We start from the raw sequence: 13,647 nt of genomic DNA, 5'->3' as shown, positions 1-13,647 counted from the left end.
GTTTTGGTCGGTAATGTCGGGGATGTTTCTCATTCACTTATCGGTTGGGTTGTACACAGTTGGATATTTGGACGTAGAAAGATTGTTCGAATGAACATTTCTTCACGGCAGGAAACGTGAAATAAATTAATAATTATCGGGTATTAGTATCGAAAAGAGAGATGCATTAAGCGGAAACGACTAATTTCCTCTTATAGGCATAGTCGAGCTCTTGAATAATGGAAAAAGAAAAAAAAAAAGAAAAAACGAGAAAAAGGGAAAAAATAACTATAATGGGAGATAATAATGGTAGAAAATAACCGGTATTAGCAGAAGGAATAATACGCAATGAAGAGATGATTGGTCAACTAGCTATTCGAAGCAGTTAATGTTCAAATATTCACGGGAGGGGAAGATGAATATACAGAGGTGCATACGTATACTCCTTAAATCATTTCTCGAGACTATGTTGCACTAATATTCTGTCTTAAATGAAAAGTAAGCGTATACTAACTCCCCGGGCACGAGTTAGTTTTGCAACGGTAATAAAGTTTCGAGTTGAAGGTGATACTTGCGAGTACTTCGCGATTGCAGGGACGAGATTGCCCCATAAATTATTTTAAAGACCGCAAAGACTGTCTGCGTAATTCTTTAAAGTTGAATCATAATTTTTCCTCATGCCACCATGCAATACAGTTCGATGCTTAAAATATTGACGCGGCAATTTTTTGAAAACTGGACTTGAATAAATTGAAACAGGTACGATACGCCGATCCGATTCATCCGAAATTTGTAACAAAAAATCATATAACAATGATAAAATAATTAGATAAGACCTTTCTCATTCAAACGAAACGAACTTCACTTTTCCCTATTTCACAATTTTAAAAATCAATTCCAATTGTTGCAAAAGTTCAATCGGTTGATCTACCGATTTTTCACACCCCCGTCTCTTTACAAAAAAAAAAAAAGAGGATTCAAAGATCGTACCGCGATCCAGGTAGGTATAAATCATGGAGGACTGAGCCGACGACAAGCCGGCGACATTAATTTAAAAAATGGAATAACATCGGTAAGGAGCGCGGGTTTAATCGGCGCGTCGCTTTACCACTCGGCCGCGGTAATAGATTTACAAAAGGCCGCTCGGTGACACACGCGCGTGCGCGGAGGTACCACGGAGGATGCGCGCGACCGGTTACGCATTAATCTTATCAAGTGCTGCCCCCACGAAGGGGCGTGGCCGCGTCATTAATCAGATGGGCCCGGGACTAATGATTCAGTGTCGTGAACACGATAAATCCGTTGCCTCGTTCGTATAACGATTTCGCGGCCTGAAATTTACATTCAGGGATTATTGGAAGGGATACTCGGATTGTTTAACGTAATTGGACGAATCAATCTCGTTGGTTCCGGGATACTAGACTGGCCTGAATTTTGTCTTTAAGCGTGGACCATCTTCTTTCTGGCTCTCGAGGACGGGTGAACCATTGGGAGCGAAGGAAATAGATGTCGTGCGAGGATAGTGGATGATGATGGCTTGACTTTTTAAGGACCTGTCCAAGGTTTATCATTTTTTTACGTATCTCAAAATGTTAGGTTAGGTTAGGTTAGGTTAGGTACTTTGAAATAGATGTCGTGAGAGGATGGTGGACTTTTTAAGGATCTGTCGAGGTTTATCATTTTTTTACGTATCTCAAAATGTTAGGTTAGGTTAGATTAGGTTAGGTACTTTAAAATAGATGTCGTGAGAGAATGGTGAACTTTTTAAGGATCTGTCGAGGTTTATCATTTTTTTACGTATCTCAAAATATTAGGTTAGGTTAGGTTAGATTAGGTACTTTGAAATAGACGTCGTGAGAGGATGGTGGACTTTTTAAGGATCTGTCGAGGTTTATCATTTTTTACGTATCTCAAAATGTTAGGTTAAGTTAGGTTAGGTTAGGTACTTTGAAATAGATGTCATGAGAGGATGGTGGACGATGATGGCTTGACTTTTTAAGGACCTGTCCGAGGTTTATCATTTTTTTACGTATCTCAAAATGTTAGGTTAGGTTAGGTTAGGTTAGGTACTTTGAAATAAATGTCGTGAAAGGATGGTGGACTTTTTAAGGATCTGTCGAGGTTTATCATTTTTTACGTATCTCAAAATGATAGGTTAGGTTAGGTTAGATTATGTTAGGTACTTTGAAATAGATGTCGTGCGAGGATGGTGGACGATGATGGCTTGACTTTTTAAGGATCTGTCGAGGTTTATCATTTTTTTACGTATCTCAAAATGTTAGGTTAGGTTAGGTTAGGTTAGGTACTTTGGAATAGATGTCGTGAGAGGATGGTGGACTTTTTAAGGATCTGTCGAGGTTTATCATTTTTTACGTATCTCAAAATTAGGTTAGGTTAGGTTAGATTAGGTACTTTGAAATAGATGTCGTGAGAGGATGGTGGACGATGATGGCTTGACTTTTTAAGGATCTGTCCGAGGTTTATTATTTTTTTACGTATCTCAAAATGTTAGGTTAGGTTAGGTTAAGTTAGGTACTTTGATATCAGATATTGACTCGAATTTGTTACTTGTTTTTGACAAAGGTTGAAGTTAAATGTTCTTTTCAACAAGTATTTCGCAATGTTGGTTGTTGATATGGAATTTAAGAAGGCAAGAAAGACTTTCATCATCGAAGAACGAGAATTCTATCGCAACGGAAATCGGTTACAATGGTGTTGGGTCGATGGTACTTTCGCATCGCTCGCATCTATCGGCATCACGCCGCGAAGGGAGCGTTTCGCTCGCACGCCGGCTCGCTGCTGGCGAGCTGACGGAAGAAAAGGAGCCGACGGGACGGAGGGAACAAGCTTCGGTACACGAACGGAAAGAAAGAAGAAACGGCGAGCGGTACGCGACCGCGGAGGTGAAGATGCGTGAAAGTGGAGGTGGTGGTTGGTAGCGATCTAATTATCTACGCGGCGGGAAGCCGCGACCTCCCTCTGCGCTTCACCGCATTCAGGAAACAAGAGCAAATTGAAGGAGCTCTCGAATGCTCTCGTGGTTCAACGAGCACGCGCGCGCGTCAATGTGGCTGCTGAGGGGTGTCGTTGTCCAATCGTATCCCGAGATACAATCCTTTGCACCCTCTTAAAAAAAGTCTTCCAAATACTTTCCTAAACTCTTAACTCTTATTTAACGTCATTGTCAATGATTATATGCTCGACTTGTATATATACGACATTACATATCATTTTATGTACATAAAATCGACTTATTTCACATTAAATTAAGAAGAATGATTAGCTTTTAATCTTTGCCAATCATAATCGCTCCATTTGTCACAAAATTGGCATAAAATTCTGATCAACTCTTACGATATAAAGTGCAACAATTGTGTGCAATCTTTTGCAGTTCGAGAAAACAATGTGAGCATTTGTATTTGATGTTATTTACCAGATGCAGGTGTTGTTAATGAAAGATAGTCGATGGGGATCGTCTCAAGGGATTTTGATACATGTTGTATCGGCATGGTTCTCTGCGATTCTCACTTGCAATGGCGGGAGATCCGTTCCAAGACGCTCGATGGACCTCTTTCTTTCTAACATTGTCGAATTAACCTCATCCGCGGCCCGGAGCACGTGTAAACACGGTGAACGAGGATGAAGAATGATAAATGAAACCGGTCGAACGGATTAATTTGTAATCGTTCCTCTTTTTTTTTTTTATCTTAGCGTGTACGATGATCAGCGTGTACTTTTTGTGGAATCAGTGGCTCAGCTATAGATTGATTTCGTTTCTATTGCTTCTTTTTGCCTTTGCTTTTTAAATATCGTTTGGCCAAGTGAAAATATGTAATAAAATGTCTAATACATACACATTTCGTAGCCAAGCATAGATTAACTAGCGGGTGTATGCTAATTTGAGGCGCTGTAAAGAAGATTTATTGAGTAGCCGGCAACGATCGTTTGTTTCAAGCCAGATATTATTGTGACGAGATTTGATTTGAATTAAATGGACAGTAATAATTAATGGACTTTCAATAGAATCATTTGACATTGTTACATGAAAAGATTATGAAAAACTTTGAACCGGTTATTCGCAATATTAAGGTTCGTAGAAAACCTGGAAAAAGAGACATCTTGACAATTGGAATAAAGTAAAACGAGAAAGTCTCTATCAAACCAAATATAGTTGTCGCGAGGTCGAGTCTCGAAATCGTCAGAATGGAATTCCACTAAAGCTGACGTAATGGAATTCCGGTTGTAAGCATGAGGACTCAATGTTGTATTGTCGCTTTATCAAAGGATGTGTGTCAAAAGAAAAAAAAAAGGAAGAAAAATATATTAAATCGTGCGTGCAGTTGAATCTCGAAAACATTCATCGTATCTTTAACGCTTCATTTTCAATTTATCACAATAATACTTACCTTAAGCATAATAAACTTTGTAAGTAATTGTACAAATAGATAGAATAAAAATTTTTGGATTTTTCATCCATCTTTTCTATTCACAAATGTTATATTCACTTCACGAAAGCAACAAATGAAGAAACCAATCATCCAATCCAAACAAAATTACAAAAAGAGGAAACCTCTTTTACGACAAAAAGCACAGTTCCATTTCAGAACAAGTTATAAACGCTCACATTCGCGCACCCCCATCCATCTGATCCGCGAGTAAACCGAGAATCTTGTTTCAATCACTCGGTGTGGGTCGCTTGATTCTTCATCTCCGTGGGGAGAGCAGCTTAATTAACCTCCCGTTAACGAAAATGAAAATTTCAAAAACATACATATGTATATACACGCACTAATGAATTGCAAATAAGAATTTAAGAATGGAAATGAATCTCTTGAAACTTAAAACAATTAAAAAAAAAATCGTACTCATAGGAGGAGATAAAAAAGACCAAACAGCGAAGACTCACAAAGCTCAAGAAGAGAAAATAAGAACGAGCAAGGAAATGAAGAAAGACGATAGAAGAAGAAGAAGAACTCGAACGGAAGAGAAGAGAAAGAAGAAGAAGAAGAACGGGGCCTTCGAGATTGGAAGTAGGGTTGGGGCGGAGGCACGGACGAGAAGAGAAAGAGAGAGAAACAGAGAAAGACAGAGAGAGAGAGAGAGGAGTGAAAAGAGAAAGAAAAGCGTGCACGGTGACGGTCAGCGAGCGCGAGGCTGAACCCTGACCCTTCGTCCGTTGTCGTCCATACTCGTTCCCCGGCTCGGCTCGGCTCCTCTTTCTCCCACCCACGGTGCCCAACGACTTCTCGTGGGGCCGCAGCGTGGGCGAAACTCAGGCGCGGGGGAGTGGGGAGGCTGGGGCCCGAGGTGGGCCGCGTGGAGCGGTGGAGGGGGGGCGGAGGGGGTGACGAGTTGGCCCGCGGGCGTCCCGGGACCGTGAGAACACCACCTATAATATTATTTAGTCTGCCTCGGTTCGCCTCACCTCCTCTCTCCCCCCCCCTCCCTCCCTCCCAGCCGGGCCCGCTCGCCTCTTTCCTCGACCTCTCTCTGTCTTTTCTCCCTCTGATCCCTTTCCCTCCACTTTCTTCCACTCGTCCTCCGCATGCCTCCTTTCGCGCTTGTTCCTTCCTCCCCCTCGCTTCAGTGTAAGTAAGTATGCAAGTATTCTTCTAAAGGTTGGTCGCCCGTTGGTCTTCGCCTCTCGAGCTGCTCCTCTCTATCGAGAGGAGTTGGCGCGCGTTTTCCTCGCCAACTCCTCTTTCTCTCCGTCGTCCTTCTTCCTCCTTCAAACAGCCGGCTAACTACAGACGGTTTATACACGGTTTACCCGCGCGCATTAATTGCCATCGTAAATTGTTGCCTGTTTTGCGGCCGAGACGAGGCACGCCGCCCCTCCCCTCCACGATTCTTTTCTTTTTCCAGGGGGTGGGGGGTGGAAAATGTCTTCTTCTTCGTGAAGGATCGTAAAGGAGTCGAAGTATCGAGAGAATTCGATCAGGAATTGTCACGATTATAGGAAGGAATATAGAAATGGAAGATCGTAGGGTGTGCAAGTAAGATGTGATAATTTGTGTTTAAACGGAGATGTGTCTCGATTTATTAATCGTATGGGATTCTATCTTGGGGAGATAATGTTTAAAATTTTGCTCGGTTCTGAGAAACTGATTATGATCGACTGGTAAAGCGATAGAGTGTGGAATTGGCATGCCTATAAGAAACGTTCACACGACTCGGTGTGTAATAAAGCCGAAGAAGATATGGTAGATAGTTAAAATTTGCTTGTTACGTTAAACGAAGATTGGTTTCATCGGTATATAAAATCGTGTGCGCAAGTTTGCAACTCATCGCATCATAGTGATCTACAGAACGATAAATCAAGTTAACGGTACACGCATCCTTATTGAACTTTTTATGTCTTTCGAGTATTTTATTTCCATCAAAAGTCTCCACAAGGTGCAAGTACAAGCGCCCCAACATTTTTCAATCATTTGGATATCGATAACAATATAATTTAATAATCGTTTCGACATATATATATATATATATATATACGAACGATGTTTGCTCATTTCTAAACTGAATAAGATAATTTAATAATAAAAGAGATTTATTATACAAATAGTTAATTACATTCAATTTTTTCCAACTTCAAATTATACTTAATAAACGCATAAACATCCGCAATAAGAAGTTAAAAATTCATCAAAACAAACTAATAACTCGCATCATTTCGAACATTTTACAAGCAACTAAACAATTAATTTCATCCTGAGACATCGTTTAGCATCTCGACCTGGGAGCATTTCCATCAACGTAATGACACTGTATCCGCGTGTTCGGATTGTTAAACGCGCGAATAGCTCGAGTACGAACAAGCAACGTCGTATTTACATTGTTTATTGCCCGACGTGTACGTATCGTGGCTGGTGACACTCGCCATGACAGAATTTGCTGTTCATTACTTTCACGGCTCACGGTATGTTACGTAAGTACCTCATAATTCTTAATTCGCGACGTTTTAATGATAGCCGCGGACACAGAAGCGCGGAGATTTACCGATACGTTCCTAGACAGAAATTAATTTAACCTTCGAGCTCTGTTGCGACGTACAAATTGAATGAAACGTTTCGCGACTGCTCGACCAAATCTGTCCGGTTACGTCGAAAGAACGAAGGGTGGCAACAATATGTTTCTACGAAACGTAGCAAAATTTCCCCACAAATTGCCTCGTCCAGCATCATCATGTTCAGAATCACCAAGATTCTCTACATTGTTTACAAAAATTTTCAAACATGTTGTCGTCAGCGAGTAAAAATAAATAATTTTAAAAGGTTAGAAATCTATCCTCGATCAACTCGTCTCCTCCTGAAATCCATTGGAATTATCAAATATATACAACTCGGAATCGGAGCCACATTCCTCGATTATCTTTCCATCTCCCCACGTAAATCTCAAGTAGCGCGTCGGAATCATCTCGTAAGGACGGCCGAGGGCTGATGTCCCCTCATTGCCGGGCGGGTGGCGCGCGCGCGCGCAGTGACGCGTGCACGCGAGATTACGAACGACGCCGTTTACGCCGAAACGGCGAGCAATTGCGTGGCCAGCTGTGTGGCTCTCTCTCCAGAATCCGGGGCCCGTTCCTCGCGGACGGTCCCAACTCGCCTCGGATACCTGCCACCAGGTGTCTCCACGAGCAGTGCCCAGCAGCGAGAGGCAGGAGCAGTCGTCGAGGCGCCTTCGCACCGCCAGCATCGCGCGCGTCTCCTCTCTTTCCCGTCACCACGTTCGTCCACCCTGCCGCGAGCATCCCTCCACGATAGCTCGCGAAATCGATCCGCGAAATCGCCGAGCATGAGGGCCCTGATCAACCAGCGGGCCCCTTCGATCGACCAGTGACAATCAACCGAAAATCTCCTCGACAACCAGAAAACCAACCGACGGATCACCGGACCTCGCCAATGCTGCCGGCAACAAATCGGCAGCCCCTCAGCCTGACCGAATCTAGCGACGGGGGAGGATGCAACAGCAGCAACAACAGCAACAACAACAACAGAACCAGGAGCAGGACCGGGGAATCGTAATGGTCCCGTCCTCCTCTTCTTCCTCCTCCTCCTCCTCCTCCTCTTCCTCCTCTGCCTCCTCCTCCTCTTCCTCCTCCTCCTCCTCCTCCTCCTCCACGTCCGCCGAGCTCAGAGACGTCGCGAGTGTGACAGAGGCTGGACTGCCCAATTTCACGTTGCAGAGCGTCGCTCTTGGACTCCAAGGCGCCCTTCTTGCCGCCCTTCAGAGAGTCGCTCTGCTACCACCTGGACATGCCGCTGCCGCCGCCTTGAATCTCCAAGCGTTGGAGACTTACTTGACCCTTCATCGCCTCCACGCGAGTAGCACGGCGTCGAGTGTCGGCCAGTCGTCTGGTTCCAGTACGGGATTGGGCAATCAAAGGTGTTCGCCGGTCAACACAGGGTTGGAGACCTCGTTGACTACCACCACACCGATCAAGAGCGATCACCTGGGAGCCGCGGAGAGGTTGTTGCAGTCCTCGGGGGACGACGAGGACGAGGCACGGCTGGACTTTATCGGGGATCCTGACGAAGATCTGGCCCTGTTGGAGGAGCAGGAGGCGTTGCTGAGAGACACATCCGTGGCTGCGTCCTCGTCAACCGATCACGAGGCCCTGTTGCGACGGATATCATCGGATGGGAATCGCGCCGGCTCGAGTTCCGTGACACACACAGCAGCCTCCACGTCCCTGTCCCAGATCGCAGCTTCCTCCTTCACGTCCCCGCAATCGTCGTCCGCTTGCTCCTCGTCCTCCTCGTCCTCGTTGTCCTCGTCCTCGTTGTCCTCCTCGTCGCCGTTGCAGGCCACCTCCACCTCCGCCGAGTCGGGGATACCGAGGACGTGCAGGGCGTCCAGGCCCAAAAAGCAGTTCATCTGCAAGTTCTGTAGCCGCCAGTTCACCAAGAGCTATAATTTGCTGATACACGAGAGAACGCACACCGACGAGCGGCCGTACTCGTGCGACATTTGCGGAAAAGCCTTCCGACGGCAGGATCACTTGAGGGACCACAGGTAAGTCGGGATGCGACTCGCTTTCGTAGTTTCATGGATTCTCTTTACCAAGAATTTCTGATCCTGGATAAAATTCTAGGCCCTTTCTTCTTCTTCTTCTTTTTTTTTTTTTTTTGGATTTTGATCGAGGTTTGATTAGATTCTTTTCGATATTTCCGATCTCTTTCGCTTCGACTTTTTTAAAATTAATTCTTAATGTCTTTAATAGTAGAATTTTGTAGACTTTATAATTTTTCTCCAATTCCATTAAGTATTTCATATAACAATTACTCGATTTTTCATCCGTTTTAACGCGATTAATTCTTTTACAATTTTAAAAGAATTTTAAATTGTATCTTAGAAATTTTGTACACAAAATAAACAGTTAGGAATCGTTGGATCGATCGGAATCACGATGATGATTCACCTTTATTCAGGGAAGCATCGTTAATATTGAAAAAATTGAGGCGAGCGTGGATCGAATCGCGGAAAAGGACACGGAAGATAAAGCCCCTATTATATATGCTTATTGGCGGAGGGAAGCGCGCATCGAGCGATAGTATAGTTATATACCCAATCACCTCGTGAAACACGCTTTCTTCCCCGTTCAACTCTCGCGCACGACCGTGCTCAAATTGATTGCGATCTTCTGTGTTCCGTCTAAATACGACGAAATGATACGGCTCGAACGTGTAATTACGACGACGGCCGGTTTCTATTAATTAATATCGGACAATTTTTCTCGACGATTTATCGTGGTTTTCTTCGTATTTTTTCATCACCAACGCGCACGCCCGCGATTAACCGTTAATTCAACTGTTAGGCATTCTTCGTATCTTTACTATTTCTTTCCCTCTTTTTTGAACAATCTTTGTGTGATTTATTTTTATTTTCTTCTCTCTTTTTTTTTTCACGAAGGAGATGAAGGAATGTTTTCGTTTATTATTATATCGAATGAAAAATTGAAAATACAGATATTTGTTAATCAATTCGAGGATTTTGAATTAATTTTTTTCAGAGTCTAGTTTAAGAGTCAGGATTTTTGGGATGTAATTCTTTTTTTTTTTTTGTAATTTGTATAATTTAAATTTTTTTTATAGCTTTATTTATTTTAAATATTTTTGCATTGAAAATGTTGAATTATTCATTTCGACTTGTTATTTTTTTTTTTTTTTTAAATTCTTAATTTATTAACACGTTTAATATTAGCATAGTTTCGGAATACATAGACTCTTATAAATTTTAATAAGTTTCTTCGTCGCGTTCATTAGATTATCGATGCTTACGATTATTTATATGGATGTATAAAAATTTATAAGAAAAATTGTATTTTTTTTGTCTAAATATTTCTTCTCTACTTATTACAGATAAACGTAATAATTATATTGTAAATAATTGTCTAATATCTCAATCATCTAAACAATTCGAGCTACCGACACGATTTGCGAACAAAGATTTTCGTATTTCATTCTACTAAATAGCAATTTATTTATAATCCTAATTAACATACAATACCAAAATCACATCCACTTTCCACACCATTGACAAACCTCTCACACAAATTCTCAAATCCCACGCAATCATCCCAACGTGCCTAGATAAACCTCCTCACACCTTCTCCAAAATCCAAACGAAAATTTCCACGCATCGTCGCTTCGACAATCATTAATCCCTCTAATCCTTCTAATCCCATTACACTGACCATTCCTGACCACTTCTGAAAATCTGTCATCGACATCGTCGTTAACTTAACGTAAAGACTTATTGAATTGATGAAAAACCGATTTGCGCCAATTAAAATTATTCAAAACTTAATTTTTTATCCTTTAAACGAGATACGAATAAATGTAGGAAATTATTTTCGGGCGATTCAATGATTCAAAGGGGAAAAATCGATCGATCCATTGCAGGTACATCCACAGCAAGGAAAAACCGTTCAAATGCGCCGAGTGTGGAAAAGGATTCTGTCAGAGCAGGACACTGGCCGTGCACAAGATCCTGCACATGGAGGAATCGCCCCATAAATGTCCCGTGTGCGCAAGGAGTTTCAACCAGAGAAGCAACCTGAAGACCCATCTTCTCACGCACACGGACATCAAACCTTACCACTGCGCCTCCTGCGGCAAGGTGTTCCGCAGGAATTGCGACCTGAGGAGGCACTCATTGACTCACAATTTGGGTGTATCGACGTCCCCTCCACCACCAGGGATACCTGTGCCTGGTACAGGGGCTGTAGTGCTGCAAGAGACGTCCTAGTGGGCGCGTGGATCGACTGTGAGATTGTCTCGGCACCGTGCTAGGGACATTTTATTCTACCGAGCCCTTCTTTTCGCTTCGTTCGATTTCGAGACGGATTATTAAAGGAATTTCGAAGGGTTTTCATATTGAAATCGGCGAAGGGAGGGCAAAGGAATAGGTAATTGGTTTCGATAGACTGATAGTGGAAAGTCTAATATTGTACTAGGGACATTTTATTTTTTTTTGCACCGAGACCAAGTTCGATTCTTGCTATCCATTTTGAGGGATAAATTGGAGAATTTTTGAGAAATTTTCGGGATAGGATATCGAGAAGATCGGCGAAAAGAGGTTTATAATTGGTTTCATAAATTATCGTGAAAAATTTTTGATATTCTTCTAGGGATATTTATTTTTTTCACACTTTTAATTTTGAAATGTATTGAGAAATCTTGAAGGAATGTTTCATGAATGAGACATTCAAAGTTACGAAAAGAAGAACAAAGAAAATGGATTGACATTGTGAAAAATCTTGACATTATACTTTACATTTATCTTTGTATCGAATAAATTTTTTAGAAATTTTGATAAAATTGTACTGAAAAAGTTTTCATTCGTTCAATTTCGAAGAATATTCAAACAAATTCAACGGATTTTAAAATCTACGTTTATATGGTATCGGTGATCGTTTGAATTTGTAAAATGTAGATGAAACGTTGAAGATTCGTAAGAGTTAAGTGGACTTTGGGTCCTTGATATTTAGCGTGTATTTAGCTGCGTATGTATTTCGTAGTTGTTAATGCGTAGATATATAATTAAAATTATAACTGCATATAAAGATGTTATTCATGGATTCATGTTCGTTAGATCTGTAATTATGTTACGTATTACATGTATAGGTAGCCGGAGTTAGGACTTATCTTTCACACTGTGTACCTATGTGCCCATGTTGTGTTTCGTTTGTACGTGTAAAATAAACTTTTATTATATTATTTTTTAAATATGTCGTTGTAATTATTTTCACCACTTCCTTTCCTCTAGCAATGAATTAAATTAATTTTCAATATTAATTTTCGAATAATCAAAAATCTGTTCCTATAAAAACCTAACCTAAAAAAAATATACCAGAAAAATAAAAGAAGTAAAACTATTTCCAATATTCTTTTCACTTTAAAAATAATACTTAACAATATTTCATATAACAACAAAAAACATATAACAACAGTATAGCATGAATTAAAAGAAGAAACAGTAATGCCTCTAACAGAAAAGCAGCACTGAAAGAAGAAACAGCGTCTTAAAACAGAGAGGCAGCAACAAAGTGAAAGGAGAAATAATAGTATTAGTTAAAGAAGAAGAAGAAGAAGCAGCGGAGAGGACGATGTCGACGAAGAAGAAGAAGAAGAAGAAGAAGAACAAGAAGAAGAAACGCGTGTATCGTGTTACAAAGAACGAGGCCGCCAGGTGCGCGGGACATGACACCGCGATACGTCTAGGGTTACGTTTCTTTTTCGAAGGTAGGTGCTGGAAAGGCACGAGGTGGGCCCCGAATACGCTATTTCGGGCCCCGGGAACGGGCCCGAACACGGGACAGCTCGCGTCGATAAGGAGAATCTCGCACGACCGGTCGACTTCCACTTCTTCTTCCAACAGACCGCTCCGACTAGGAGTTTCGTTCTCGAACTTGGAAACTCGAGGAATTTCGATCCGGATCAAAAATAAGAAAAGAAAAGGGGGGGAAAAAAAAAAGAAAAAAAGAAGTGAACGAGTGAAACCTCGTGTCCCAGTCTTGTAAGACGAATTTACATAATTTCTTGACAGTTATAGCGGTGAAATTAATTCGATTTTAATCCGGATACGATGGATTTGATATCCATGGATTTGAATTGTTGTATCGTTCTCCGATGATTTTGACGATCCTGTTTGTGAAAAATATATAGAATATAATAGATATAATTTCTTTTCGTAAAAAGATATCTTTCTGAAGTTTACAACTGGGTTGTCGTTGTTCGTGACGTATTTATTATCTATTTTCATCTCAAGTTTGAGAATTATTCGTTATTATAAAAGAAAGTACCAAAGAATCAGTAAACAAGATCTCAGCTCGCAACCAATTTCCGTAACGCGTTCGAAATTAACAAATTCAACAGGCATCGAAATGCTCATCATTGAAGATCACGATCACGGGTCAAACAGGCCACCAGTCGCAAAACGATCGTGACACCGGTATCGGGAAGAGGAGAGTAACCCAATCGTCTCTTCTTCGAGGCACGCGTGTAAAGATACCCATACGCAGGGAACTACGTGTTCCGCTAAGCTCCAAGTGGAAGAACCATCGGCGACAGTGAAGAAGGAAAAAGAAGACCAAGACAAAGAAGAAGAAGAAGAAGAAGAAGAAGAAGAGATTCCGTACGAAGGAAGAGTAGGACTGACCAGACG

The 13,647-nt window shown here is 41.6% G+C and overlaps 2 protein-coding genes across 2 annotated transcripts; both read left to right on the top strand.

Annotated features, from left to right (window-relative positions):
* The first annotated feature begins 4,795 nt into the window (after window positions 1-4,795).
* On the top strand, window positions 4,796-12,687 carry LOC113219211 (protein sister of odd and bowel-like). The gene is made up of 6 exons (XM_026444798.1): window positions 4,796-4,913; window positions 5,014-5,132; window positions 8,165-8,994; window positions 10,884-11,213; window positions 11,373-11,389; window positions 12,602-12,687. The coding sequence occupies exons 1-6, from the start codon at window positions 4,796-4,798 to the stop codon at window positions 12,685-12,687; spliced, it is 1,500 nt and encodes a 499-aa protein (XP_026300583.1).
* Window positions 7,417-12,209, top strand: LOC725003 (protein sister of odd and bowel). Its single transcript, XM_026444711.1, has 2 exons — window positions 7,417-8,994; window positions 10,884-12,209. The coding sequence occupies exons 1-2, from the start codon at window positions 7,940-7,942 to the stop codon at window positions 11,227-11,229; spliced, it is 1,401 nt and encodes a 466-aa protein (XP_026300496.1). The 5' UTR covers window positions 7,417-7,939; the 3' UTR covers window positions 11,230-12,209.
* Window positions 12,688-13,647: the final 960 nt, after the last annotated feature.

This window comes from Apis mellifera, linkage group LG13 (assembly GCF_003254395.2).
Source record: "Apis mellifera strain DH4 linkage group LG13, Amel_HAv3.1, whole genome shotgun sequence".
NCBI classification, from domain to species: domain Eukaryota; kingdom Metazoa; phylum Arthropoda; class Insecta; order Hymenoptera; family Apidae; genus Apis; species Apis mellifera.
Note: the sequence above shows the minus strand (reverse complement) of the source record. Positions and strands in the feature narration are given on the sequence as shown.